Source organism: Bos javanicus, chromosome X (genome assembly GCF_032452875.1).
Source record: "Bos javanicus breed banteng chromosome X, ARS-OSU_banteng_1.0, whole genome shotgun sequence".
Lineage (NCBI taxonomy): Eukaryota > Metazoa > Chordata > Mammalia > Artiodactyla > Bovidae > Bos > Bos javanicus.
In genome coordinates, this window is record NC_083897.1 from 35829378 (window position 1) to 35856126 (window position 26749).

At 45.4% G+C, this 26749-nt stretch overlaps 1 protein-coding gene and 1 pseudogene across 2 annotated transcripts; one reads left to right on the forward strand and one right to left on the reverse strand.

The window, feature by feature from the left end:
- The first annotated feature begins 34 nt into the window (after window positions 1–34).
- On the forward strand, window positions 35–26143 carry NSDHL (NAD(P) dependent steroid dehydrogenase-like). 2 transcript variants are annotated; one of them, XM_061408864.1, is made up of 8 exons: window positions 35–238; window positions 7240–7339; window positions 10954–11112; window positions 16349–16495; window positions 20768–20896; window positions 22610–22752; window positions 23958–24060; window positions 24827–26143. In XM_061408864.1, the coding sequence occupies exons 2-8, from the start codon at window positions 7283–7285 to the stop codon at window positions 25157–25159; spliced, it is 1071 nt and encodes a 356-aa protein (XP_061264848.1). In that variant the 5' UTR covers window positions 35–238; window positions 7240–7282; the 3' UTR covers window positions 25160–26143. The 2 variants fall into 2 exon arrangements, with proteins under 2 accessions (XP_061264848.1, XP_061264849.1); XM_061408865.1 differs by having other exon boundaries at window positions 41–238; window positions 7260–7339.
- Window positions 18515–19421, reverse strand: LOC133242729 (small ribosomal subunit protein eS1-like; annotated as a pseudogene).
- Window positions 26144–26749: the final 606 nt, after the last annotated feature.

The window sequence follows — 26749 nt, forward strand, 5'->3', positions numbered from 1 at the left end:
ACACCCGGCACAGGGCGGGGGGCAGTATCCTCGCGGCCCGGCCTCATTGGGCAGGATTACACCGCGAGCGCAGATTAGTGGAGCCCGCGCCAAACCTAGCCAATCCACTTGGTGGAGGAGCCTCGGCAGATCCTCGCCTCACGCGGGCGGGGAGAAAAAGGTGGCTACCGGCAGCTCGAGCTCTAAGGGTGCAGGCTGTGGACACGCTGGGGCCAACCAGCGGGGCGCCTACGGACCGGTAAGGTTTGCGACCTCACCCTTGTGTCGGCGACAGGACTAGAAGGCAAGGGGTTGGGTGGGACTATCCAGGACGGGGACTTCCTGGTCTGACCTGAGACTTGAGTTAGGGTCCGATGGGTTAGGGTCCGATGAGTTAGGGTCCGAGGGGCCAGAGAAGACCTAAGCTTTCGTGTTGGAGCAGACGCTGTACCCACGGGGCATCTGAGATCCAAAAAAGGGAAGGGACGTGCCGAGCCTTGTCGCAGAGCTTCGAACGTCTGGGACTTAGAAGCCTAATCCAGCCGAGGCTCTTTCTTTGAGAGTGTGCGTTCAAGAGCACTCCCCACCCCCAAAGTAGGTTCCAAGACAGGATCACTTTAGTTCTTACCTGACTAAAAGCAGCCTAGGAAGGTGACCTGGGGGCCTGAGAACGGACTTTGAAGGGAGTGAAGGAAGCATGAGTGCGCGTGAGGGGGCAGATCTCTCAGCACTTAACCTGCTTCCCCTCTGGGCGTTGGCACAGTATATTTAGGAAGACAGCGAACCAGAGCAGACGTTTCTCAGGCTGAAAAAAAGCCTGAGGTTTATTGACATTTATTAAACGAAAGTGTTCTCTGACCTTCTGCCCTGTACCCTCTTGGAGCATAAACCAGGTTCACAACCTTTCGGTCATATTTGACTCTTTTTCTGCCCCTTTTCCATTTAGCAGCCTTCAAGTTCTATCCATTTTTCCACCTCTGCTGCTCCTTTCCCACTTAAGGCCTTCAGCAGCAACCACCCTATGAGTGCAGGGCAGAGTTCTGACCATGATCTGCAAGGCCCTTCCTTATGGGCTTCCTCTTCCCTGGCTCCCTTCAGCCCCTGAATGGATTCAAATGTGCAGACTCACTCCTGCCTTCGAACTTTTGCTCTAGCTGCCCCTTCTGCATGCTTCCTCCACTTCTTTTCCTCCTGTAGGTCTTTGCTCTACTATCACCTTTCTCAGTGAACCCCCACTGAGCACCTTCTTTAGCATTGCATCCCCAAGGACACCCAAACTCCGCACCTTGCTCTCCTGAAAAATGAAATATTTCCTGCCATATCAATAAACAAAGGATGTCATGGGTTGGTGAACCATGAGGGAATTTAGGAAATAAAGAATACCTGCCATCAAGCAGCCATCAGACTGCAGCCACCCTATGGTGAGCCTTGAGGAAACAGGAAACCAGCCCCAGATATGTTGAGATGCAAATCGAAAGAATGATTTCAGTGAGCCCAGCCTCTTTCATGTCTTGCATATTCCCATACACAGAAAAGCGCTAAATTCCTTAACTTGAGATGTCTAGTTTTCTTTAATTAACAATAATCTTTTGATATTCAGACTACCTGCCCTTTGTTGCAGAACTTTTATATAACCTGGCTACCCTTCTCACCTCCTAGGACCGGTTCTCTCAGTGTTACTTGAGGTGCTGTCCCGAGGCTTGAAGTCCTAAATATTCCCACCAAATAAAACATAACTCTCAGCTTTTAGGTTGTGAGTATTTTTAAGTCCACAATCTCATACTGCTTGTCATTGTGTATTTTACTTGTTTATTTTGCTCTTTACTGCCCATCCACTAGAAGAGAATCTGTGAGTGCAGGCATCTCTGTTTTGTTCACTGCTGACACTCCAGGACTTGGAACAGTGAGGGGACCCACATTAGGTACTCAGTAAATCTTGGTTGAACAAGTGGTGAGTGGTCTCCCTGTTTCCTGCTTCTCACCTGTCTAGTCCACTCTGCTTCACCAGGTTAACCTGACTGAACAGTTCTGGTCAGGTCACCCCCATGCTCTTAAACCCTCAGAGGTTTCCCGTGACTGCAGACTGAAGTCCAGACTCAGCCTGGCATCTGAGCCTCCTGCCCAGTTTTGCCCCTCCTGGACCTTCCAACTTTGTGTCATTCCACAGCCTGTTTCCCAGTGGGTCTGCAGGGTGACAACCTGGCAGTGTAGGAGCAACCACAAGTTCTGCCTTGGCCTTGTACCAGCATTGTGACTTTGGGCAAGTCACTTGACCTCTCCAAGCCTCAGTTTCTTATCTATCTGTTGAATGAGACCAGTACTGTGTTCCCAACTGGCTGCTTTTGGGATCTTGGTGGTATAATACACAGTTAGTCCTTCGTATCTGCAGGTTCCATATCCATGGATTCAATTGTTATAGCCACGTGTTCCAGGAAACAAACTCACTCAGAAAGACAATGCAGATAGTGGAGTGCAGTTTATTACACCAGCTGGCCCAAGGCAGAGAGTCTCCTCTTAGCCAAGGACCCCGACCAGTTTTTGTGAAAACCTTATATACCCTAATTGTACGTGCTCAAACCCACCTCCCCAAATTCTCTGAAACTAGTCTGAACAAAGGAAAAGAAAGATACAATCAAAGTTAACCCATGATTCATATGCCTGTGCCTTAAACCCGTGATTCGTATACCTTAAGCCTAGGTAGTTAACAGTGGACAATTATCAATAAGCCTGTGGTCATACCCCAATAAGCATAATAGAATTTTTTTCTATTCGGTTACACAGATAATTAGGGTATTCTTTCAGGCGATGGAAAGTCTAGGTACCAGCCCTGGGACTCTTCCATCCGGGGGGTCTGGTTTTCCAGTTGGTATGCCGTTTCCATAGATACTGGGCATATAGCTCAAAGTCCACAGTCTGGGCCAAGATGGAGTCCTGCTTTCAAGATGGAGCCTATTCTGTTTCCTCCTTCACAACCATCCATGGATTTAAAATATTGAAAAGAAAAATTTCAGAAAGGTTCAAAAGCAAAAATCAAATTTGCTTCATAGGCAACAATTTATATGGCATTAACATAGTATTTACAGCTATTTACATAGCATTGACATTGTATTAGGTATTAGGAGTAGTCTAGAGATTGTTTGAACTATATGAGAGAATGTGCATAGGTTATATGCAAATACTGTGTCATTTTATCTAAGAGACATTGAGTTTCCTTGGATTTCGGTGTCTGTGGGGGCTCCTGGAACCAGGGCCCCATGGATAATGAGGAACTGTTGTGCTCATCTGTAAAAGGTTCTGAAATTTATCCAGTTTTCAGGCATTGTTAATTCTTTTCTCTGATTCACTCTTGTCATTCCCCTTATATGACACATGCAGAGCCTCAGACCCTGTGTTAAGTCTTCTCCATGCTGTAGCCAGAGTGATCTCACACTCACCCTTGATTTTAACTTCCAAAGCCTCCTGCATCTCCCATAGGGTGACTCCTTAGCCTGACACAGCACCTGCACCTTCTGAACTTTGCTCCCGATCTGACTTTGATCTCACTTTGTCACAACTTGTCGCAGAACAGGCTGGCCGTGCCAACGCTTCATGCTTCCCACCCCTGGCCTTGGAATATCTCTCAGGACACCCACCTCTTCTTTGACTCACGCCTCCAGGGCTCTAGAACTTGACTCAGGGATCGCCTCCCTGCCTGGGCTTTCTCTCATCAGAACTCACAGTCACTTCTGCAATGTTCTGCTAAGCCTGTGTCCCACCCCAGATGCTGGGCTCCCTGAAGGTTGGTGCTGTGCCTTCTGCAGGTTCTATTTGGCAGTGGCCTTGTAAAGGTGGAGGAGTGAGCTGGCACCAGATTGCTTTTCTACAACTTTTTTTTTACAATTTGTAGCTCCCTTTTTATCCTTGGGGCGTGTACGTACATCCACTGAGGTCAGCAGAAGGATTCTTGCTCTATGGTTGAGGCCTCTCAGACCAGCTGCTGCAGCACAATTCCACCCTTACTCCATTCTGGACTCCTTGCTGGCCCTCCAGGGGCTCAACTCCAGCAAGCCAAGATGGACATGGGGCGGGGGCTGGGGGGAGTGGGGAGCCTACAGCTGTGTACAGTGTTAGAATGAAAACAGAAACCAATGCTGAGGTGCTGAGGAAGCTGCTAGTCTGGCCTGGAGAGGAGGAGGAAGTTTCCTAGAGGTGACAACTGAGCAAGGCCTTGAAGGCTGCAGAGCTGCTCACCATGGAGAGGACAGGGAGCAGCACCTCCAGGTGGAGGAACAGCATAAGCTGAAGCTCTCAGACAGGCTGCTGATTTTGTCAGCAGATTCAAAGCCAGGGCCTTTCTGTCCTAAAAGTCAACAGACTAGTGGAGAGATCAATGAGTGACAGAAAGGACAAGATGGAGCTGATTGAGTCCTTTGGAGAAGTAAGGGGAAGCCTTCAATCCTGTTGGCCTTTTTCTTGTGCAGACAGGCGTCTTCTTGCCACAGAGGAGGGTATCGAGTTTATGGCACCCACGTTGGAGCCTCCTGCACTGACCAAGCACAGGAGCAGGCCAGGCCCTGACTACCCCAGCACTCTCCTCTGAGCTGCTCTGGGTTTCCCCTTTACAAAGAGCCTGGTCTCTCATGTTTGTGAAGGAGAGAGCACTTGTCTCTCTTCCTGGTTGGAAATGGACAGACTCTCCTGTCCTTTTGTCTCCAGGACTCGGTGGCACTGGGGACTGGCCCCAGCAGGAAGGCAGCCATGGGCTCACTTCCTTCTCTCTGTATTTAATCCTAGAAGTAGAGCCAGGTGCTTGGGTTTCACTCTTAAAAGGCGAGTCTCTTTTCCTAGATGCCTTTTAGCCTAAGACCTTGTCCGAGTGTGTCTAGAGGAATAAAGACATACATACTGGTTTTAATTCTGAGATCTGCAATTTTAAAGGATGGTTTTAATTCAGAGACCTGCAATTTTAAAGGAAAAAGACTTGAGGCTTCTGTGTGATCTGTAACAATCCCAGCTCCTAGAATGTTGCTCTTTAGGGTCTTATTTTCCCATTCGCAGTATTCTTGTGAATATATTTATAATAAAATAGACAGAACTGAAAATTTGCCATTTTAAACATTTTTGAGTATACAGTTCAGTGGCATTAAGTAGGTTCACATTGTCATGCAACCATCCCAGCCATTCTTCTCCAAACCTCTATTCATCTTGTAGAACTGAAACTCTATACCAACTTAGCATCACTCCCCAATTCCCTGCTTCCTTCCAGGCCCTGGCACCCACCACTGTACTTTCTGTGTCTAAGAATTTGACTACTCTAGAGACATCATACAAGTAGACTCCTATTGTATTTGTCCTTTTGTGTCTGGCTTCTTTCACTTAGTATAATGTGTCCAAAGTTCTTATTTCACTTAGCATAAATTCATCTGTGTTGTAACCTATATCAGAATGTCTCTTTTTTTAATTGTTATTTTATTGTTGTAAGAACAGGGCTTCCTTGATGGTTCAGTTGGTAAAGAATCTGCCTGCAATGCAGGAGACCCTGGTTTGATTCCTGGGTCGGGAAGATCCCCTGGAGAAGAGATAGGCTACCCACCCCAGTATTCTTGGGCTTCCGTTGTGGCTTAGCTGGTAAAGAATCTGCCTGCAATGCAGGAGACCTGGGTTCGATCCCTGGGTTGGGAAGACCCCCTGGAGAAGGGAAAGGCTACCCACTCCAGTATTCTGACCTGGAGAATTCCATGGACTGTGTAGTCCATGGGGTCACAAAGAATCAGACACAACTGAGTGACTTTCACTTACAAAAACAGGTAAGATGAGATCCACCATATTAACAAATGTTTGAATGTACAATAGATTGTTGATTGTAGGTACAATGTACAGCAGACTAGAGCTTACTCATCTTGCTTAACTGAAACTTTCTACCCACTGATCAGTAGCTGCCCCTCTTCCCCTCCCCCAGCCAGCCCCTGGCAACCACCATTCTACTCTTTGATTCTGTGAATTTGACTACTTTAGATACTTCATATGAGTGGAATCACGGTATTTGTCTTTCTGTTACTGGCTTATTTCACTTGGTATAATGTTCTCAAAGTTCATCTGCATCTCATATTGTGGAATTTCCACCTTTGTTAAAGCTTCATAGTATTCTGTTGTATTTATATACCACATTTTCTTTATCCATTCATCCATCAATGAAGACTTAGATTGTTTCCATCCTGGCTATTGTGAATAGTGCTGCAAAGAGTTTAGGAGTGCTCATATCGCTTCAAGATTCTAGCTTCAGTTCTTTTGAATATATACCCAGAATTGGAGTTGCTAGATCCTATGTACTTCGGTGGTTCTATTTTAATTTTTTAAGGAGCCTCCATACTGTTTTCTACAGTAGCTGCATTGTTTTTGCATTCAGTGTACAGAAGTTCAAATTTCTTCACATCTGCGCCAACACTTATCTTTTGACTTTTTGATAATAGCCATCCTGACAGCGGTGAAGTAGTATCTCGCTGTAGTTTTGATTTACGTTTCCCTGATGATTAATGCCATGGAGCATTTTTTTTCATGTACCTGTTGGCCATCTATGTGTCTTCTTTGGAGAGGTGTCTATTCAAGTCCTTAGCTCATTTTGTAACTGGATGGTCGTCACCATACTCTGACCACTTCCCAGGGGGTTTCTGATGGCCCCAGACACTCTGAGTTCTATATGTGGTCAGGATGACTTTAATTCCACCAAGGAAGAGAGCTCTATCTCCTCTTATTCTTCTTTCTCCCAGCATCCCATGCCCTGGCATCATGGGGATGAGCAGTGAGTCTGTTTCACTGAGCTGCAGCAAAGAGAAATGGCTTGAGCAGATTGATATACTTTCTGGCAGTGCCAGGACTGAAATCTGAGCCTCCATTTTGTGCATTTCTCTACTGATCGACACTAGAGAAATAGAGAGTATTTGAAGCACATGAGTGCCGTGGGAAAAGCTGTGATGCCAGAGATAGTCTTTTCATTGTAACTGATGAATGGGGTTATTTAAGTGGCTTCCCATTCTGCCTCTAGTCCAAGTATATGGTAGTGAGTTATGGGGCCACCCAGGCCCATCTCAGAGGACAGTCTGCATCCCAGGAATGTTCCCTGAGTGCTTCTTCCAGCAGCTGCAGCTACAGTTGAGCACTCTGAAAACTCAGGGGTCGGGGGCGGGGGGGGGGGCGGGGGATGTTATCTACACAACACACTAACAGCTTAAAGATGTTTCAGTTTATACAACATAAATGTCTGCCTCTAAATATGTTTTTAAGGAGACAAACGTTGATTGCAGACAGGGCCACATTTGGAGCAAAAATGGAACAAGCAGCTGGTGAGCCAACAAGGACATGTTTGACAGAAGACATTCCAAAAGTGAGTATTGACACAAAAAAAGGTTAACCAAAACCAGATAAGGGGAAAGTCTAGCACGTACATAACAGCACACCATTGAAACATAGCTCTCGGTTACCCATATTAAAGTAATTAGTATTGAGTAAGTGTTTCTTTATAGAAGATATGTCCTTATTTAAAGCATCAATTACTGCTCTGTAACAAACCCTATCAGAACTTAGCAGTTTAAAACAACACCCATTTCTTTGTTCACAATTCTGCAGGTTGGGCTGGGCCCAGCTTGTGGTGAGGAGTGGGGGTTCCTCCACTGGTCTGCCCTGGGCTCGCACACACAGTTGCAGTCATGGGGTCCCTGAGGTATATGTTCCAGGCAGCCTCACTCACACAGGTGGCAGTAACTACTGCCTGTCACCTAGGTGCCCTCATGTGGCCTCCAGCAGGTTAGACTGTGCTTCTGGATATAATCACAGAAGCCTTCCCAGGGCCAGCAAGGGCACTAGCAAGGCCTCCTAAACTCTAACCTTGCCAATGTCAGAAGGGACTTGAAGGAATTGTCAGGCCTCCTAGAGATGCTTTACAGAGATCTATGAAGGGAGGATTCATTACACTTGCAATGAACTAACACTTCAGACATGAAATCACACTGAGGTAAAATGTGTTCATATCAGATGTTACTTAATCAAAGCTTCCCAAGAGGTTGCCGCAGGTCACCAGATCACATTGGTTTTAGTGTACAGCTCAGAGTACACAGAAGGCCTTCTCTGTGCCTCTGTAATTGAGGATTAATCTGAGATTCTACTGCTCAGACAAACCACCAGAGGTCCTTGCAATCTGTAGTTCATTTGTGTGCATCAGGGTTTTACTGATACTCAGCAACTAAAAACAGTCTTGATTAGGATGGTGGTTTTTTTCCTCATCAATTGACTTTATAGTATAAAGTAAAAGTTACACATTTGAACTACTATAAGAAAAAGAACAGTTTCATCCTAACTTACACATACATTCTGTGTAAGACTTCTCTGAGTAAAGGGCCCACTGCTAATAACAAGGGAAAACAGAAAAGATTGGAAGAAACCCAGGGACCTACAATATTCTGTTATCTCCAGATCATTTTGCAATAAAATAGTTTTTCTAGATGGCTTTCTTCCCTATTCTTAAAACTGTCTCCAAGGTGTTGAGTGTTTAACTCCCCGCAATAACCTGTTCTTGAGTCTCACTACCTGTTTCCAATCTGTAATTTCATTCTTATTTATTAGTACATATTCCTTCTTGTCTGTTAGACCCACTTGAACTGCATCATCTTTCATGGCCATGAAAAGTAAGTGATGATTTCACATAATCTCCTGTAACCGAGGACCATGGCCCCATCACAATCTGACTTCTCTGGGGTAAATGCCAGCTCTGTTCTCATCGCTATAAAACTCTCTGGCATAGCCACTGACCCATGCTTCCCAGGCAATATGGGTGCAACATTTCAATATAAGAATCCACATCACTCTGTCAAAGAGAGAATTACTTTAAAATCATGAAATGAAATTGTACTGGATAAACACAGCATTGTAAAGCAACTGTACTCCAATAAATGTTTTTTAAAAAGAAATTACACTAGATACGATAGCAAGGTTATTTGATTTTTCTTAAATTAGACTGTCAACCTTTTGAAGCAATTTGTAACTTTTGACTCCAAATACTATAAACAAGAGACTCTGAACTCCTTTGGAGTTATTCTAAAAAGCAGGCTTTCCCTGTGCAGCTGTCTTGGGGAGAGCAGGAAGAGAAGGAATTGCCAACAGGGAGATTGAGTGGAATTTGTGGATTTCATTTGCCTGTGCACTGGGCGTGTGTTAGAAATTTTAGTAAAGGTGTAAATAATGTAGCATGCTATGATATATGGCAGTCGTCTAAGCGTAGACAACAGTGGGCTTAAAAGATACTTTGCTGGAGAGGGTAGCATAGTGAGGCTGACTCTGTCAGGAGATTATGAATGCCTGAACAAATGATGCTGAAGCTTCAGAGCCATCTCCATTGCAGGTGGGATGCCAGGTTGAGAGGGGCAGATCTATAGAAGAGACTCTGGCTCCCCTACAGTCTCCTGTATATCCCAATTATATAGGTATTTAAGGAATACATAGCAGGTTGGTTGGTTGGTTTTTTAATCAGCAGAATTTCTTTAAAATCTCTACTTTCTATCCCCAACTGTACTATACATAAGTTCAGAGAAAATGGGGGTTTGTCATCTTAAGGAAGCCCAGATATGGTTTTAGAAAGACCCCAAGGAGGAAAGGTATAACAAGTCCTCCCCTGGGGCCCCTTGTACCCAGCTTCATCAGCGTGCACCAGCTACAGTTTTGCATCAGCTCCCTGGAGTCAGAATATTTAAGTCCCGCATGTGGTGCTCTGTCCTTCCATTATCGCCAGTTAACAGAGTTGGAATTTAGCCAAGAGAGTACATGGGTTGTTGTTGTTCAGTCACTCAGTCATGCCCAACTCTTTGTAACCCCATGGACTGCAGCACGCTAGGCTTCCCTGTCCTTCACTATCACCCAGAGTTTGCTCAAACTCGTGTGCACTGAGTCACTGATGCCATCTAGCCATCTCATCCTCTGTTGTCTCGTTCTCCTCCCACCTTCAGTTTTTCCCAGCATCGGGGTCTTTTCAGATGAGTCAGTTCTTTGCATCAGGTGGCCAAAGTATTGGAGTTTCAGCTTCAACATCAGTCCTTCCAATGAATATTCAGGACTGATATCCTTTAGGATTGACTGGTTGGATCTCCTTGCAGTCCAAGGGATTCTTAAGAGTCTTCTCCAACACCACAGTCTGAAGACATTTTGCATGATGTACCTGTGTTGCAGAGCTGAAATGCAAGCATCATAGCTTTCACCTGATATGTCAACTTCCTCAGACCTCAGAGAAGGGAAAGCAAAGCCCTGGGCCTGGCTGGTGAACAGCTCACTGATCGTCCCTGCATCCCTACCAGGAGATCCCATCAGGCAACAGCATAGTCTTAGATGGATGTGCTAAGGGGAGAAGGGTTTAGGTGATGAGCCCAAAGCCACAGAGCCCAGCCCTGTAGTGGTTGGAGAGCAAAGGGGCCTTACTTTCCCCTGCAAGTATGGAAACTCTACTTTCTTTTTTCTGATGTTCTAAGTGCACACTGTCAGTTGAGCAGATGGCATGTTTGGATTTGTGTGTGTGTGTGTGGTTTGTTTTTTGCTTTAAAAGTGCCCAGGGATCAGCTATCGGGAGCAAGAAAGTATCATTTTGGTGGGGGTGGGGGGCTGGTCGCACCATGGTTTGTAAAATCCCTGATCAGGGATTGAACTCAGGCCACCACAGCGAAAGTATCAAGTCCTACCCACTGGACAGCCAGGGAACTTGCCTCAGGTCATCCAGTGTGACCAAAGTCTGCCTCAGTATAATTTGCTATCTCTTCCCTCCTTACTAATCCCAGGAGAGAAGATTGCCATGGGCGATAAAACACCAGAATTATTTGAAACTTCCAACTTGATTCAAGAAAATTTTCAAACTAAGAGATGGACCTGCTATTTCAATGGCTCATGGTGTGTGAATCCAGGCTCTTAGAGCTTCCAATTCTCAGCACACCCTTACCCCTTGCCATCCCTCTCTTTCTGCAGGCCAAGAGGTGCACGGTGATTGGAGGCTGTGGGTTCCTGGGTCAGCACATGGTGGAGCAGTTGCTAGCAAGAGGCTATGCTGTCAATGTATTTGACATTCGGCAAGGGTTTGACAATCCTCGTGTGCAGTTTTTCCTGGGTGACCTTTGCAGCCAACAGGTAACAGACCATTTAGCCTTTCTGATTATGCCAGGCCCCTTGAAGGGAGACCACCAGACTTCCCTTGCTCAGAGGCCAGCCCAGTTGTTTCCAAAAGAGAAATTTTTTTTGAAAAATTGTGAAGTTATACGAAAGAGTTTAACACACACACCTATTGTTACTAGTGAGAATCAGTAACTGTTATTTCTGTTGCTACTACTGCACCCTACATAGATAGTTCAAAAGCAACCATGGCCAATACATAAATGAGTGGTGGCAGCTGCGTACCAATAAAACTTTATTGACAAATGGTCCACAGGCTGTAGTGTGCTGACTGCTACTCCAGAGTATACATCCAAAAGTGAAATTGCTGGGCTTTGTGTTTCTTTTTTTTTTTTTTTTTAATAATTTTTGTTTGTTAGTGTGGTTATTTATTTATTTATTTATGGCTGTGCTGGATCTTCGTTGCTGCTCGGGCTTTTCTCTAGTTTTGGTGAGTGGGAGTTACTCCTCATTGTGGTGCACATACTTCTCATTGCACTGGCTTGTGGAACAGGGGCTCTAGGGTGCAGGCTTCAGTAGCTGAGGCCCACGGGCTTAGTTGCTCCACAGGTATGTGGAATATTCGCCCAACCAGGGCTCGAACCTGTATCTCCAACACTGGCAGGTGGATTCTTTGCCATTGAGCCACCTGGTACTCCCTGGACTTTGTCTTTCTGCATAACACTTGGCATAGCTGATATATTCTGTGTCAACTTAGGTATTTGTCCCCCCACCCAGAGAACATGCGCTCCATGAAGGCGGCTCCCCTTCAAACCACTCCCCCCAACTCCCATGCTATCGTTGCTATTTTCCCCTCACTCACAAATGTTAGTTTTGCTGCGAGTGGCGTTCTAGGGTTATAATCCTCCTCCCCCACCTCCTCCCCCATTGCTCAATCTGAGCTTTTTTTTTTTTTTTTGGTTGCTTTGCAAGGGTCACAGAATCCTCGTTCTTAGACCAGGGATTGAACCCACTGGAAGCACACAGTCCCAACCACTGGACCAGCAGGGAATTGCCTCTTTTTACTTTTTTAATGTGGGTACTACAAACTTAAAAGTCATGTCTATGCTTTGTATCATATTTCTAGTGGAATAAAGGGGTAAAAGTTGGATCTGATTCTGGTTTGGTTTTTTTCCTTTGGGGCATCATAGATTGATACCCCAATAGCAATAAGCACTTGTAGTACTCAGATTTTACTTTCTATAACCATTGCCCATAAAACAAACCAGGGGTCCTTGGGAAAATATCCTATTCAGGAATCTGGGGGAGAGGTAGGTAGTACAAGGTGAGCCTGGGACATTTTTCTTAGGATGAAACTAACAAAGTACTCAAAAACTAATTTAGAACATGTTAAAAGGACACAGGAACCAATTTCAAGAGCCTCTGCTGGCCAAATTTGGGACATTTTGAGCCTCAAAAGATAATAGTAGTGGATTGTAATGAATTGAACAAGAATCCCTGCATCCATAGAATTACTGAAAAAAGATTACAGAGAAATGCCAAGTAAAGAAGTAAAAATGAAAGCTAAAATTAAAAGTTCACCATTTTTTGTTTAGTCACTAATCTGTGTCCAACTCTTGCAACCCCAAGAATTGTAGCCCGCTGTGGGGTGGGGTTGGGGTTAGGGAAAGGCTTAAGAGGGAGGAGATATATATATAGATATAGATATAGATATAGATATATAAAATTATGGCTGATTCACATTGTTGTATGACAGAAACCAACACAACATTGTAAAGCAATTCATTCCAATTAAAAAATAAAACTTAAAAACATTTTACCAATTTGCAAGTAACATGTTAATAAGTTGTTCCAAGCAAGGATCACGAATGAATGCTGAAATCAATTGGTGGAAAGTTGCTGGGGAGTAAGATATTCACAGGATCTCTAATTATCACCCCATAGATTACATTTTGATTGCTCAGAGAGAAAGATACTTTTTTCATGGCCCAAATCTGGCAGCCATCACCTTAACCAAATGACTGGATCAACATTAGCAACAATGTGACAAACTGCCATTTTGATCCTCCTAGGGTGATGCCCTGAGAAGGCATGATGTCACTGGTGTGATGTTCTCGCCAAAAGTAAGAAGATTACCAGTTCTTAGAACAGGCCTGGGGTAGACTTGAGAGGCAGAGTGGCATGCTATGTGCAGCTTACTCTCAAATGGTTTCAAAGAAAAAATCATGTCTACATAGAGAAAGTTGTGGCAAAATGCTAATAATCAGTGTATCTAGGGACATAATTCATGGTTTTCTTTTGGCGATGTTAGTATCTATTGATCATTCCTAGATTTTATTATTAATAGTTAAGATTTCACAAAATGGTAGTGGTAGTGTTAGTCACTCAGTTGTGTCCAACTCTTTTAACCCTACGGACTGTACCCCACCAGATTCCTCTGTCCGTGGAATTCTCCAGGCAAGAATAATGTAGTGGATTGTCATTCCCTTCTCCAGGGGATCTTTCTGACCTAGGGATGAAAACCAGGTCTCCTGCATTGCAGACAGATTCTTTACTATCTAAGCTACAGGAAAGCTTCACAAAACGTCACAAAATGGTAACATGCTATTATTCTCTCTTTATGCCTTAGCCTTCTATTTCACTTAATGGAAATAGATGGGGAAACAGTGGAAGCAGTGTCAGACTTTATTTTCTGGGACTCCAAAATCACTGCAGATGGTGATTGCAGCCATGAAATTAAAAGACACTCACTCCTTGGAAGTAAAGTTATGACCAACCTAGATAGCATATTGAAAAGCAGAGATATTAGTTTGCCAACAAAGGTCCGTCTAGTCAAGGCTATGGTTTTTCCAGTGGTCATGTATGGATGTGAGAGTTGGACCATAAAGAAAGCTGAGTGCCGAAGAACTGATGCTTTTGAACTGTGGTGTTGGAGAAGACTCTTGAGAGTCCTTGGATTGCAAGAACATCCAACCAGTCCATCCTAAAGGAGATCAGTCCTGGGTGTTCATTGGAAGGACTGATGTTGAAGCTGAAATTCCAATACTTTGGCCACCTGATGCGAAGAGCTGACTCATTTGAAAAGACCCTGATGCTGGGCAAGATTGAGGGCAGGAGGAGAAGGGGATGACAGAGGATGAGATGGTTGGATGGCATCACCGACTCAATGGACATGAGTTTGAGTAAAGTCCTGGAGTTGGTGATGGACAGGGAGGCCTGGTGTGCTGCGGTTCATGGGGTCGCAAGGAGTCGGACACAACTGAGTAACTGAACTGAACTAAAACTATGGTGGAGGTAATGAAGATAATGGCGACCTCCTTCAAAAGGTCCCATGCAAGCACTGCTACACTCAGTGCCCCCAAACGTGCAGCAGGCCACTGCTAAACTGGCTTCTGCCAGAGACTCCTAGACACACAGGAAAGTCTGGGTCAGTCCCTTGTGGGGTCACTGCTCCTTTCTCCTGGTGCACAAGGTTCTGTTTGTGCCTTCCCAGAGTCAGTTTCCCCAGTCCTGTGTAAGTTCTGGCAGCTCTATGGTGGGTTAATGGCGACCTCCTCCAAGAGGGCTTATGCCATACGCAGGTCTGCTGCACCCAGAGCCCCTATTCTGTGGAAGTCCACTGCTGACCCATACCTCCACAGGACACGTTCAAACACAGTTCTGTCTCAGTTTCTGTGGAGCCTCTGGGTCCTGGTGCATACAAGGTTTGTTTGAGCCCCTCTGAGTGTCCCTGGCAGGTATGGTGTTTGATTCTAAATGCAGTTTTGCCCCTCCTATCATTTTGTTAGGGCTTCTCCTTTGCCCTTGGATGTGGATTATCTCCTCACAGCCACTCTACCACCACACAGCTGCCACTCCAGCACCTTTTTTCAATGCTTGACTCTATTTGCCACTTTGCAAAAGGAATTCTTATTCTTTAGTACAGTTCAGTTCAGTCGCTCAGTCATGTCTGACTCTTTGCGACCCCATGGACTGCAGCATGCCAGGCCTCCCTGTCCATCACCAACTCCTGGAGTTTACTCAAACTCATGTCCCTTGTTGCCTGGAAAATCCCATGGACGGAGGAGCCTGGTAGGCTGAAGTCCATGGGGTCGCAAAGAATTGGACAAGACTGAGTGACTTCACTTTCACTTTTCACTTTCATGCACTGGAGAAGGAAATGGCAACCCACTCCAGTGTTCTTGCCTGGAGAATCCCAGGGACGGCGGAGCCTGGTGGGCTGCTGTCTATGAGGGCGCACAGAGTCAGACAAAACTGAAGCGACTTAGCAGCAGCAGCAGCATGTCCACTGATGGGTAATGGCATCCAATCATCTCATCCTCTGTCGTCCCCTTTTCCTCCTGCTTTCAGTCTTACCCAGCATCAAGGTCTTTTCAAATGAGTCAGTTCTTTGCATCAGGTGGCCAAAGTATTGGAGTTTCAGCTTCAGCATCAGTCCTTCCAATCAATGTTCAGGACTGATTTCCTTTAGGATTGACTGGTTGGATCTCCTTGCTGTCCAAGGGACTCTCAAGAGTCTTCTCCAACACCACAGTTCAAAAGCATCAATTCTTTGGTGCTCAGCTTTCTTTGTACTCCAACTCTCACATCCGTCCATGACTATTGCTGATCAGATTGTCCCATCTTTCTTTTGTCAGTGGGCATGTCTTCAGGTTGGCTCTGGAGTCCTTTTCATTCTTGTCTGTTTCCAACCCCAGATCTGCAATCAACCATTTCTCTCAGGAGCTCTGCTTCCCTGTAGCAATCCATCTCTGGTTACTCTTTGTTGTATGTCTAGTTTCACAGAGAGGATTACTCCTGTGTATAGGATATTTACACTGTCTGTTGAAGTATGGGACTTTCATATGATGCATAATCTATATCTTTGGGCTCATTTTCCCCAAGAATCTTAACTCCAGGTGCCCTGGATTTTCCCACCCACCTGGCACCCACCATCCACCACCCATGAGGCACAAAGGCACAGATGTTGATTTTTTTCTGGATCCCACAGGCTTCTCATGCCCCAAACCAATTTTTATTGGGGCAACGGTAGTGGGGAGGGAGATGGTTAAAGGGACATTATGGTTTCTACCTCATATACTTCTGTGTCTTTGAATCTTTTACAGTGAGAATGTATTTCTGTGTTGATTGGAGATTTATAAAAGGGCAAGACACCTTCATGCCCCAGATTGGACACTGGGAATGTAAGGAGGCTGTTTACTTGTATAAAGCAGGAGTGATTTTTTTTTTTTTTTTGTCTTTGTTTGCTTTCCAGGACCTGTACCCAGCTCTGAAAGGTGTAAGCACAGTTTTCCACTGCGCATCGCCCCCACCATTCAATAACAACAAGGAACTCTTTTATAGAGTGAATTACATTGGCACCAAGAATGTCATTGAAACCTGCAAAGAGGCTGGGGTTCAGGTAAGGGGAAAGCTGGAATGAGTGCTGTCAAGAACGTGTGATGGCTTTTCCCAAGTGCATGGGGGCCAAGGCTTTTGTTCACTTCCTGGGCTAGCTAGGCCTGCTTCCTAAAGTGTTGCAAAAAGCCTAAAATTTCGGCCCTGGGAGCTGCTGAGCAAACCATATGAAGACCCTAAGTCTTATTAGTCTTTGGTTAAAGAGTGACAAAATTTAGAAATTGCTTGTGTTTTTTGTTATGCTTTAAAAAGCATGTTTTTAACATAAATAATATATATCAAACATAAAATTTACCATTTTAACCATTTTTAAGTGTACAGTTCAGTGGCATTAAGCACATTCACACTGCTGTCAACCACCACCATCATCCATCTCCAGAACTTTTTCATCTTCCTAAGGAGGCTGAAATCTGTACCAATTAAATACTAACTCCCCCTCTCCCTGCCCCTGGCACCCATCATCCTTCTGTCTGTCTCTATGAATATGATTCCTCTAAGGACTCCACACAAGTGCAATCATACAACACATGCCCTTTTGTGTCCTACTTACTTTACTTGGCATAACACCTTCCAGGTTTATCCATGCTATAATGGGATCAAAATTTCCTTCTTTTTTAAGCCTGAATAACAGCCTATTGGAGGGCTATGCTGCATTTTGTTTCTTCATTCATCCTTTGGTGGATTCCTGGGCTGTTTTGACTATTGTGAATCATGCTGCTGTGAGCATGGGTATGCAAGTAATCTGCTCCACTTTCTGCTTTCACTTCTTTGGGGTAAATATCCAGGAGTGAAATTCCTGGATCATATAGTAATTCTGTGTTTAAGCTTTTATTGTTTTAAATTAATTTATTTATTTTAATTGGAGGATAGGTATTTTACAATATTGTGATGGTTTTTGCCATACATCGACATGAATCAGCTACGGGTGCACATGTGTCCCCCATCCTGAACCCCCCTCCCTCCCCACCTCATCCCTCTGAGTTGTCCCAGAGCAGTGGCTTTGAGTGCCCTGCTTCATGCATCAAACTTATATTGGTCATTTATTTTACTTACGGTAATATACATGTTTCAGTGCTATTCTCTCAAATCATCCCCCTCGCCTTTTCCCACAGAGTCCAAAAGTCTGTTCTTTACATCTGTGTCTCTTTTGCTACCTTATATATAGGATCATTGTTACTGTCTGAAGGAGCTGTCATATATTTTTCCAGACGTTGCCTGTTCTTATTGTCCCAACTGGTGATGCCAGAGGCTGGTCAACAGCTTTCTTCTCTTGTTCGCAAGGCATCTGTGGCATATGTCACTGTCACTGCCCCAAGCATCAAGGGCTTGGCTGATAAGGGCGCTGTTTTGCTAGTGGCTGGTACCCCATTACGATGATCCAGAGAACCAGGGTTTATAACAATGCAGCAAGCTACATTATGGTGGAAATTGTACCTTCTCTGGTCTGAGTTACTAGCAGAGAGGCATCACTTGGTTCTCCAAATCTGGTTCCTCACCTATTAAGCCACATTAGTAGCCCCTGGTTACTTGTGGAGGAGCAAATCAAGTGACAGTTGTAAATCTCACACTCCTTACTACTTTGTACTGTGCCTGTATTAACTGGAGGTCTGTGAATTACACTCTGCTGTTTTTTCATTCAACCATCCCAGGCGTGCAGAAAAGATCTGAGAATAATATAGCACCCATACACTCATCACAATGTTGAGGTGACAGTATTACTAGTGATGCTGCAGCCCTGCCCTTACCCATCCTCAGTGTCACTGCTGTCCTTCTGCATGCTATGTGGTACTACAGCCAAAACAGAAATTCTAAAACTTTGTAAAAATAATATACTGAATATATCTTCCTGCAACTTGCTTTTTTTCCCCTCAACATTATGTTTTTGTTTTTACCACAAATTAGATCTTTTATTTGTCACCATTAAAAATCTGCATTTTAAACAGATTCTTGAATTGGTGGCTCGTATCCATCAGCTTATTCAACTTTAGCACCTGTCTTGTCCCCAGTAGCTTTTCCAGAACTACTACCTTTACCATGTAGCTCCATGAGTTTTCCCAATTCAAATTTGGGCTTCTTCAACATTTTTACTTTTCTAACAAAGACATCATGGAGTGGATAAATAGATGGGCAAGCCTTTTCTATGTCTTTTCCAGTGCTATCTGGAATCAATTTATTGACCACCTCTTTCAAGTCATTTGTTTGCACCTCTCAGGTCATGATTTCTATCATCTTCTTGTTGATGGAGTAATAGCAAACAGATGGGGGGCAGCTGGTGCTCAGGCCATGCAGGGAGACTCAGGCCAATTCAGTGTTAAGCTTTGCTTCCATATGTACTGGCTATGAAAGGAAACCTCAGTGGGTGCGGTCCACTACCAACACCTGGGAGAGCCACTCACAGCTGCCCAGCTAAGGTAAGCACCCTGCTGGTGCTGGGCTTAAGAGGTCTTCTGAATCTGATTGTTGCGTTTTTTAGTAGAACCCACACAGAACAGACGAAGCAAGTAACCATCAGTAGTCTTGACATCAACGTGAGCTTCAGTCATGGTCTGCCATTTTTTGACCATGGAGCATGTTTTGTCACAAGTAAGATCCATAGCATGGAAATTAGGCAGTTTTGCCCTTAACATCCTCAGTAATTAGCTTGAATTTTTTAAATGCTACTTTGTCATTCTGCAGATCAGCAAAACTCACTTCAAAAACACGACCTTTGAGGCCATCAGATGTGATTTTGGTTCCTTGAGTCCTCATGACCAGTGTTTTTGCAATATTCCTTATATTGAACATAGCTGATGCTTTCACATCACACCAGTCTTTTTTAGAAAAATGGGTCAACCACTTTCTTCTTGATTCCTTTTTTGCCTTCTTTCATAAAGCACTTGTTCTTGCCGCAGCATTATGTTTTTGAGATTTCTTTTTCTTGAAATACAGTACAGTCTGGTATAATCACTGAAGTGGCAGGATAGCTCAGTGGGTAGCAGTGCAGGAAATGGGGGTTTTGTGTGGTATTTAGGGAATCTCTCTCAACAGAGATGAAACGATCGTTGACTGCTTTTCTTCTCAAAGGCTTAAAGTGTTACTTCCCACATTTACATCTCTAATCCACTAGGAATTTCTGTCTGTATATGTTCTGACGTAAGCAGAGGATGTTTGGGTGCTCAGCAGCATGTACTGTACCATCGCCCCTTCCCTGATATTTAGAGCCCTATGCAGCTTGTCTCTGCGGGCCTGTTTCCGGCTCTCGTGCTTTGTGGCCCTGTCTGTGCCCAGGCCCTTGTGCCCTGCCCTAGGATGAACCTCAGTATCTAGTGTAGGACAAGTTACTCCCCAACTCTGTTCTGCTTGACTATTCCTAGCCCTTTGCTCATTCATACACATTTTAGAACCAGCTTGTCAAGTTCTTGATAAAGCCTGTTGGAAATGTTAGTGTAATTGCATCAAACCTAAAACTAATTTGGTAGAGAATGGACATCTTTTCCAATATGGAGTCTTGCTATGTATTTCTCTCTCTCTTTAATGCCTTTCAGTAGACATTTTACTTTACTTCATAAAGGTTCTGTACATCTTTTGTTAAATTTATTCCATATGCCTCACTTCTGGTAATTGAAATATCTTTCATTTTCCACTGCTACTGCATAGAAACACAGTTAATTTTTGTGTATCAATTTTGTACTCTGCAATTTGCTGAAGTCTAACTTTTTCTGTATGTTTGTAGTGTTTTGTATATAGACACTTCCAACACTTGAAAATGGTGATAGTTTTGTTTCTTCTTTTCAAATCATTATATTTAATAGTTTCTTATGTGCCTTATCCTACCATGCTGGCTAGGACTTGCAGGACCATGTTGAATAAAAGTGATAGATTGAGCTAATGTTGTTCAGTTTAGGATGGGCTGCCCTTAACCAGATAGCTGAAAGCTGGGGACCCTCATAAGAAAGCACCTTCCTGTCAAATAGCATTTCACCATGCACGCCTGTGCGTGTATACTGATGTGCCAAGGTTGGGAGCAGAAGTGTCTTCTGTCCCTCAGTTGTGATAAGACGAGGGAAAATGTAAAATCTACTCTTTAAGAATGTCATACCATAATGTGTCTCAAATCCTCATACCTGCAAAAGATAGTGATCTTTGCATTGTTTTAAGAAGGCCTGAAAAGGGAAGGCATCGTAGTAAAGAAAGTGAACACGTGCCGTTTGATTTCCTTTCCTGTGTGACCTTCATGGTGTTTATATAGTGATCATTCCCGACTCATTTTTTTACATCTAATTTTCTCCTCTGCCAGAAACTCATTTTAACCAGCAGTGCCAGTGTCATCTTTGAGGGTGTTGACATCAAGAATGGAACTGAAGACCTCCCTTATGCCACGAAACCCATTGACTACTACACGGAGACAAAGATCTTACAAGAGAGAGTACGTACCTGACAACTGGTTGAGTCAGTGACAAACGAGTTCCATGAACATCTGCAGGATTTAGATTCTTAAGAAGAATGTTTATGAACATAGAATGTTAGTATTCTGAAGCCTAACTACATAACTTGTGAACTAAAATTTGTGGATGAAATTCAGTTCTAAAGATGATAACAGAAAAAATAGTAACAGAATATCCTAATGTGGCCAGATGCTACTCTGTGTGTTTTACGGGGGATTGCTTCATTTAAGCTTCATGCTGCTGCCAAGTCCCTTTATTCGTGTCCAACTCTGTGCGACCCCAGAGATGGCAGCCCACCAGGCTCCCCGTCCCTGGGATTCTCCAGGCAAGAACACTGGAGTGGGTTGCCATTTCCTTCTCCAGTGCATGAAAGTGAAAAGTAAAAGTGAAGTTGCTCAGTCATGTCCGACTCTTAGCAACCCCATGGACTGCAGCCTACCAGGCTTCTCCGTCCATGGGATTTTCCAGGCAAGCTTCATGGTGACCCCTTAAGGCAGGTACTATGATCTTCACCAGGTTACAGAAGACAGTTGAGGACAGCTGATACACAGAGGTTCTAAGCTTCCTGAGGCCATGCAGCTCTGGAGCCTGCACTCAACCTCTGCTTCAGAAATCAGACAATTGATGATAATCCAAAGTGGCAGGCAAAATTCAGCTAAACACTCAAGTGTGTTTTCATTTGAATACACCTTCCTAGTACTCTTGCACCCCCTACTCTTTAAAAAAAAAGCAAACAATGGAAGGATCTTGCTTTATTTTAAGGGAAAGTGGTTTTCCACTTGGCAACTCAGCTTCACTAGGGAGCTCCTGATTTTAGCAGTGGTCTGGGCCACATAACGGGGACTCTGACAGTTGCCAGCTCCAGGACTAATGTCCAGGAGAATATTACCAGGTGGACACCCTATACCCCGGACCATGGGTGTTCATCAGCCACAGGCAGCTTACCTTAGCTGGGCAGCTGTGAGTGACCCTCCCAGGTGTTGGTAGTGGACTGCACCCACTGAGGTTTCCTTTCATAGCCAGTACATATGGAAGCAAAGCTTAACACTGAATTGGCCTGAGTCTCCCTGCATGGTCTGAGCACCAGCTGCCCCCCGTCTGTTTGCTATTACTCCAATTTGGAATGTCCCAGAAGAGCTCATCTGCTGGGAAACCCAAGGGCCTTTCAGTGCAGGGGTGGAGGCCTCGCCATTTGCAAGCTCCAATCCTGGGTCTGTCCCCTTGCTCCTTGGAGCACAGAGAGCCTCCCAGAGGCGTTTACAGGCTTACCTTATTTCCAGCAGAGTATCCAACAAGTCAACACAAGTGAGACCCCTTTGGGTAACTCCGATCATTTTGAACAGTCGGCAGGTAACTTGAACTCGCTCGGACTAAAACATGAGCAAGGATTTTGCCACAGTAGAGTAGAAACCCTCACTGAGGTGGTAGAATGAGTTGACATGGGCCATCTCGTTTATCACGATCTCCATTTTTAGCAACAACCTAGCAGATCTTTGGGAAGTTTTGTTCCTTTTGAGACAAACCCTGTTTCTCTGTACTTTAAGGCCAGTCCTTTCTATTGGATCTTACCGGCTTTGACACAGCTCTCTGTCCTGTGTCTTCAGATGTGGGTGTTGGGGTGGAGAAAGGGACAGAAAAGTAGTCTAGAATTCTTCAGTGTCTGCAACCCATACACTTCCTTTGCTCTCCTAAAGGCAGTCCTGGGTGCCCATGATCCCGAGAAGAATTTCCTGACCACAGCCATCCGCCCTCATGGCATTTTTGGCCCAAGGGACCCCCAGTTAGTCCCCATTCTCATTGAGGCAGCCAAGAAAGGCAAGATGAAGTTCATGATTGGGTAAGTTGGCCCCTGACTGCCCCCCTCCATGCCCCCCGGCCCCTGAAACAAGGGTCAGTCACCATCGGCCCTTTTCTCCTGTGGCCTTGTCTTCTGCCTGTTGTCTGTTTCCTGTGGCTGCCACAAGAAATGAGGCGGAGAATAATAAAAATGGATTCACTCCCTGTGCTGGAGTCCAGGACTCCAAAATCCAGGTGTTGGTGGGGTTGGCTCCCTGTGGAGGCTCTGAGGGGGTCTGTTCCAGGCCTTGCTCCCAGCCTCACATGGCTGTCAGCAACCCTTGGCTTGTAGACATGTCACTTCAATCTCAGCCTAATCTTTACATGACATGCTTTTCTCTGTGTGTCTTTTCCAAAAGATCCCTCCTCTTATAAGGACACCAGTCATTAGGTTTAAGGCCCACCCTACTCTAGCACAACCTCGTCTTAACTAATTATGTATTCAAAGACCTCATCTCCAGATAAGGTCATTGTCACAGGTTCCAGGGAGACGTGGATTTCTGCCCCATGAACCCTCTCAGGCAGGCTGGAAAAATATTTGTGTCCATGTTTGGATCTTCAGGAAACTGACTCAGAGGGGAAACAATTGTCCCAGGGTCAAGGGCTAGGCCCTCCACTTTCCTTGCATCTAGGAAGGCAAGGGGAGGTGTTAACATTCCTCCTCTGGGCCTCTGCAGGTGATGAGAGTGGTTCTGTGTCCCCAGTACAGCTTTCCTTCCCTCCTTCCTTCTATTCATCCATCCATCTATCCTTCCTTCATTCTCTTTTCTTCCTTTCTTTCCCCCCTTATTCTTGTGCTTTGCCACCTTGCCTCCCTGCCTCTCGCTCAGCCTCCCTGCCACAGGACTAGAAAGAGATAGTAGAGAACTCTTGAGGCCAGAGCAATGGATTAGCCCACAGTGCCCTGGAGGGAGTTGAGAGCTGCTGTCCAAACTGGAGCCCAGAGAAGACACCACTAGCATAGGCTATGCCAGGATGGGGCAGGCAGGGCTAGGGGCTTTCAGATTCATGGGTCGGCCCCTAAATATCCCTCTGGCCCTGAAGGCCCAGGAGCCCTGGCCTCCAGCACATCTTCATGGATGCCCAGGTGTACCTGGGCTGGCATTGCCAAGGTGGGTCGCAGCCCTGGGTCCACGCCTAGGGACTCTGCCAGGTGTGCAGCTGAGTACTCCAGGCACAGGGGACTCATTCCTTGTGCACCTGCAGGAACGGAAAGAACTTGGTAGACTTTACCTTTGTGGAGAACGTGGTCCACGGACACATCCTGGCTGCAGAGCACCTCTCCCAGGACACCGCCTTGGGTGGGAAGGTAAGGCACCTGCTTCCACCTGCTCAACAGTGGCTGGGCCTCCTGCCCCTGTGTGTCCCTATGATGCCATCTGCTGGCACACTGCTTCTCTGACCCTGCTTCCTGGCAGACCTACCTTAGGATCCCACTGGGCCATGGTCAAGCCCTCTGACAAGGGACGGTCAGCTCTTACACAGAGATGGGAGACCACACTCCTAGGTCCCCCTTCCTTGTTTCTCACTCCCAATTTTGGAATCCCCTCCCCATTGGGGTCTCATTTTTCTTTCCTGGATTTCAGCCCTTTTCTGACCCAGAACTCTCAATGTGGAGGGGGGAGGGAGCACATTTGAGAAAGGTCATACGACCCATTCATAGCATCTGAAGATAAGATCCTTTACCATGATTAACACAGTTATTAAAACAACCAACGTACCTTCCCAAGTACAGTCTAAGCTTCACTTGAAACCCTGGCCCACAGCTAAACTTTCATCACCTTCCCCACTACACCGGAAAGTTGCCTGTAGCTGCAAACCCAAAAGGCCTGTCACTCACTGGCTGACATTTTCAGACTTGAGGACCACGAGAAATGCTACACTCTGTGTGGGCTTAATCTCCACCTTATTTGTGAGCTGCCCTGCGAAGGAACTGGGGTGGGCAGGTAGGGAGCGGCCCCTGGCTTCTCAAAATAATGGTCTTGGCTGAGCCAGCAGGCTGCAGCTGAGCTCCAAGCATGGCCCGCTCCCCACGCTGCTGGGAAGCGGTTCCTAATTTCTGGTTCTCTCTGCAGGCTTTTCACATCACCAACGACGAGCCCATCCCCTTCTGGACTTTCCTGTCCCGAATCCTGACAGGCCTCAATTATGAAGCCCCCAAGTACCACATCCCCTACTGGCTGGCCTACTATCTAGCCCTCCTTGTGTCCCTCCTGGTGATGGTGATCAGTCCTGTCATCCAGCTTCAGCCCACTTTCACGCCCATGCGGGTCGCACTGGCCGGCACTTTCCACTACTACAGCTGCGAGAAAGCCAAAAAACTCATGGGCTACCGGCCGCTGGTCACCATGGATGATGCTGTGGACAAGACCGTGAGGAGCTTTCAGCACCTGCGCAAGGTCATGTGAGGTGCCCCCAGCCCTGGCCCTTCGATGCATTCCCTAGCTGATAACTCTCTCCCCTGGAGACCAATAAACTAACCTCCTTCCAGTGATCATCTTCTTAGCTTAGGTCTCCCCCGGCCAGTTTGATGACAGCACATCCACCCTTCCGTGACCAAGAGGACAGTTAAATTAGCAGACACGTCTTCTTCGTGGGACTGGATGTTGATTTCTTAAAACAGGGCAGCAGCTTCCTATTCTAAGTGTTTTGTGTTCTCTCCACTCCTGGGTTCCTTAATCATTCCAGTGTCCCCTGTGCACAACCGAAGAAGCTGTAGGGAAGAAACAGCCATTTGCTGATTGAGGAGGGGGTCCTAGATTTAATTCCATGCAGACTGTTCAAGGAGCCACAGATGACAAATACTCTAGAGAAAAGCAGAAGTTATGTGAGGCATCAAATGTACATTTCAAATAGACACAGAGTTGAGAGAAAAAGCTTAGAAAGCTTGAACAACTATAAACCCCCAGTCCCCATGGGGAAAAGACTGCTGGTTGTTCACCTCCTTGCACGCTCCGGAGTTCTCTCTCAGGTACAGCTGCTGTGCCTGCCTGCATTATTTTTCATAAAGCATTCTTTCGTGTACACCTTTCTTATCATCCACAGAGCCCTCTTGTCCTTTTAATGGCAAGGTGGGACACTTGTCCAGTGGACAGGAAGCCATGGGAAAGGTCAGAGAGAAGAGCCTCTCCTTTATCTGCTTGGAGATGATACAGAAAGGGCTATTTCCTCACAGCTCATGCTCACAGAACCCTTTAGGGCAGTTCCCAAAAATCAGCACATATAGTGAATCAGTGTTCTTTATTTTCTGTTGTTCTTACAGAACCTGGTTTCTTCTTAGACTTATTTAAATGTAACCTTAAAGACGTCTATTTTTTTTTTTTCCTCTACCTCTGTCCAAGGGTGGGGAGGCACCTGGGAAGATTGGAATAAACTGAAGGTATTGTACATGCCATGCAGTGTGTGTGATACAAACTTCATCTCAATCTAGGGGGAAACTGAACTGCTAGGGTGAGGGAACACAGACAGAAATAAGACAGATCTTTGGCCTAAGGCACTTAGAATAGAGGAGTTAAGATACATTCAGAAGGCCCTGTAATACAAAGCAGGAAATAAGATCAAGTGGTGTAAGTTCTGAGGAAGGATACATGGCTTCCAGCCAAGACCGTGTAGGTTGAAGAGTCACTGGGTACAGGCCCCTAGATGGTGTTTCAAGGTAAAAGGTCAGGTTCACGGGTATTGATTTGTCATAGTTTCATTAGCAGTGTGTTGTGTCTCTGAAGTATGGAAGCGTCCTGTGACTTGGAGGAACATGGAGCAGAAGGAGTTTGAAAGTGAAAGTTGCTCAGTCGTGTCTGACTCTTTGCAACTCCATGGACTATACAGTCCATGGAATTCTCCAGACCAGAATACTGAAGTGGGTAGTATTCTCCAGGGGATCTTCCCAACCCAGGGATTGAACCCAGGTCTCCTGCATTGCAGAAAGATTCTTTACCATCTGAGCCACCAGGGAAGCCCAAGAATACTGGAATGGGTAGACTATCCTTTCTCCAGCGGAT

Bases quoted from the DNA above. Each gene is read 5' to 3' on its own strand.
- NSDHL (XM_061408864.1), top strand. From the start codon at position 7,283: ATGGAACAAGCAGCTGGTGAGCCAACAAGGACATGTTTGACAGAAGAC. The intron at 7,340-10,953 runs GTGAGTATTGAC...CTCTTTCTGCAG, and splicing joins TGACAGAAGACATTCCAAAA to GCCAAGAGGTGCACGGTGAT. The intron at 22,753-23,957 runs GTAAGTTGGCCC...GTGCACCTGCAG, and splicing joins AAGATGAAGTTCATGATTGG to GAACGGAAAGAACTTGGTAG.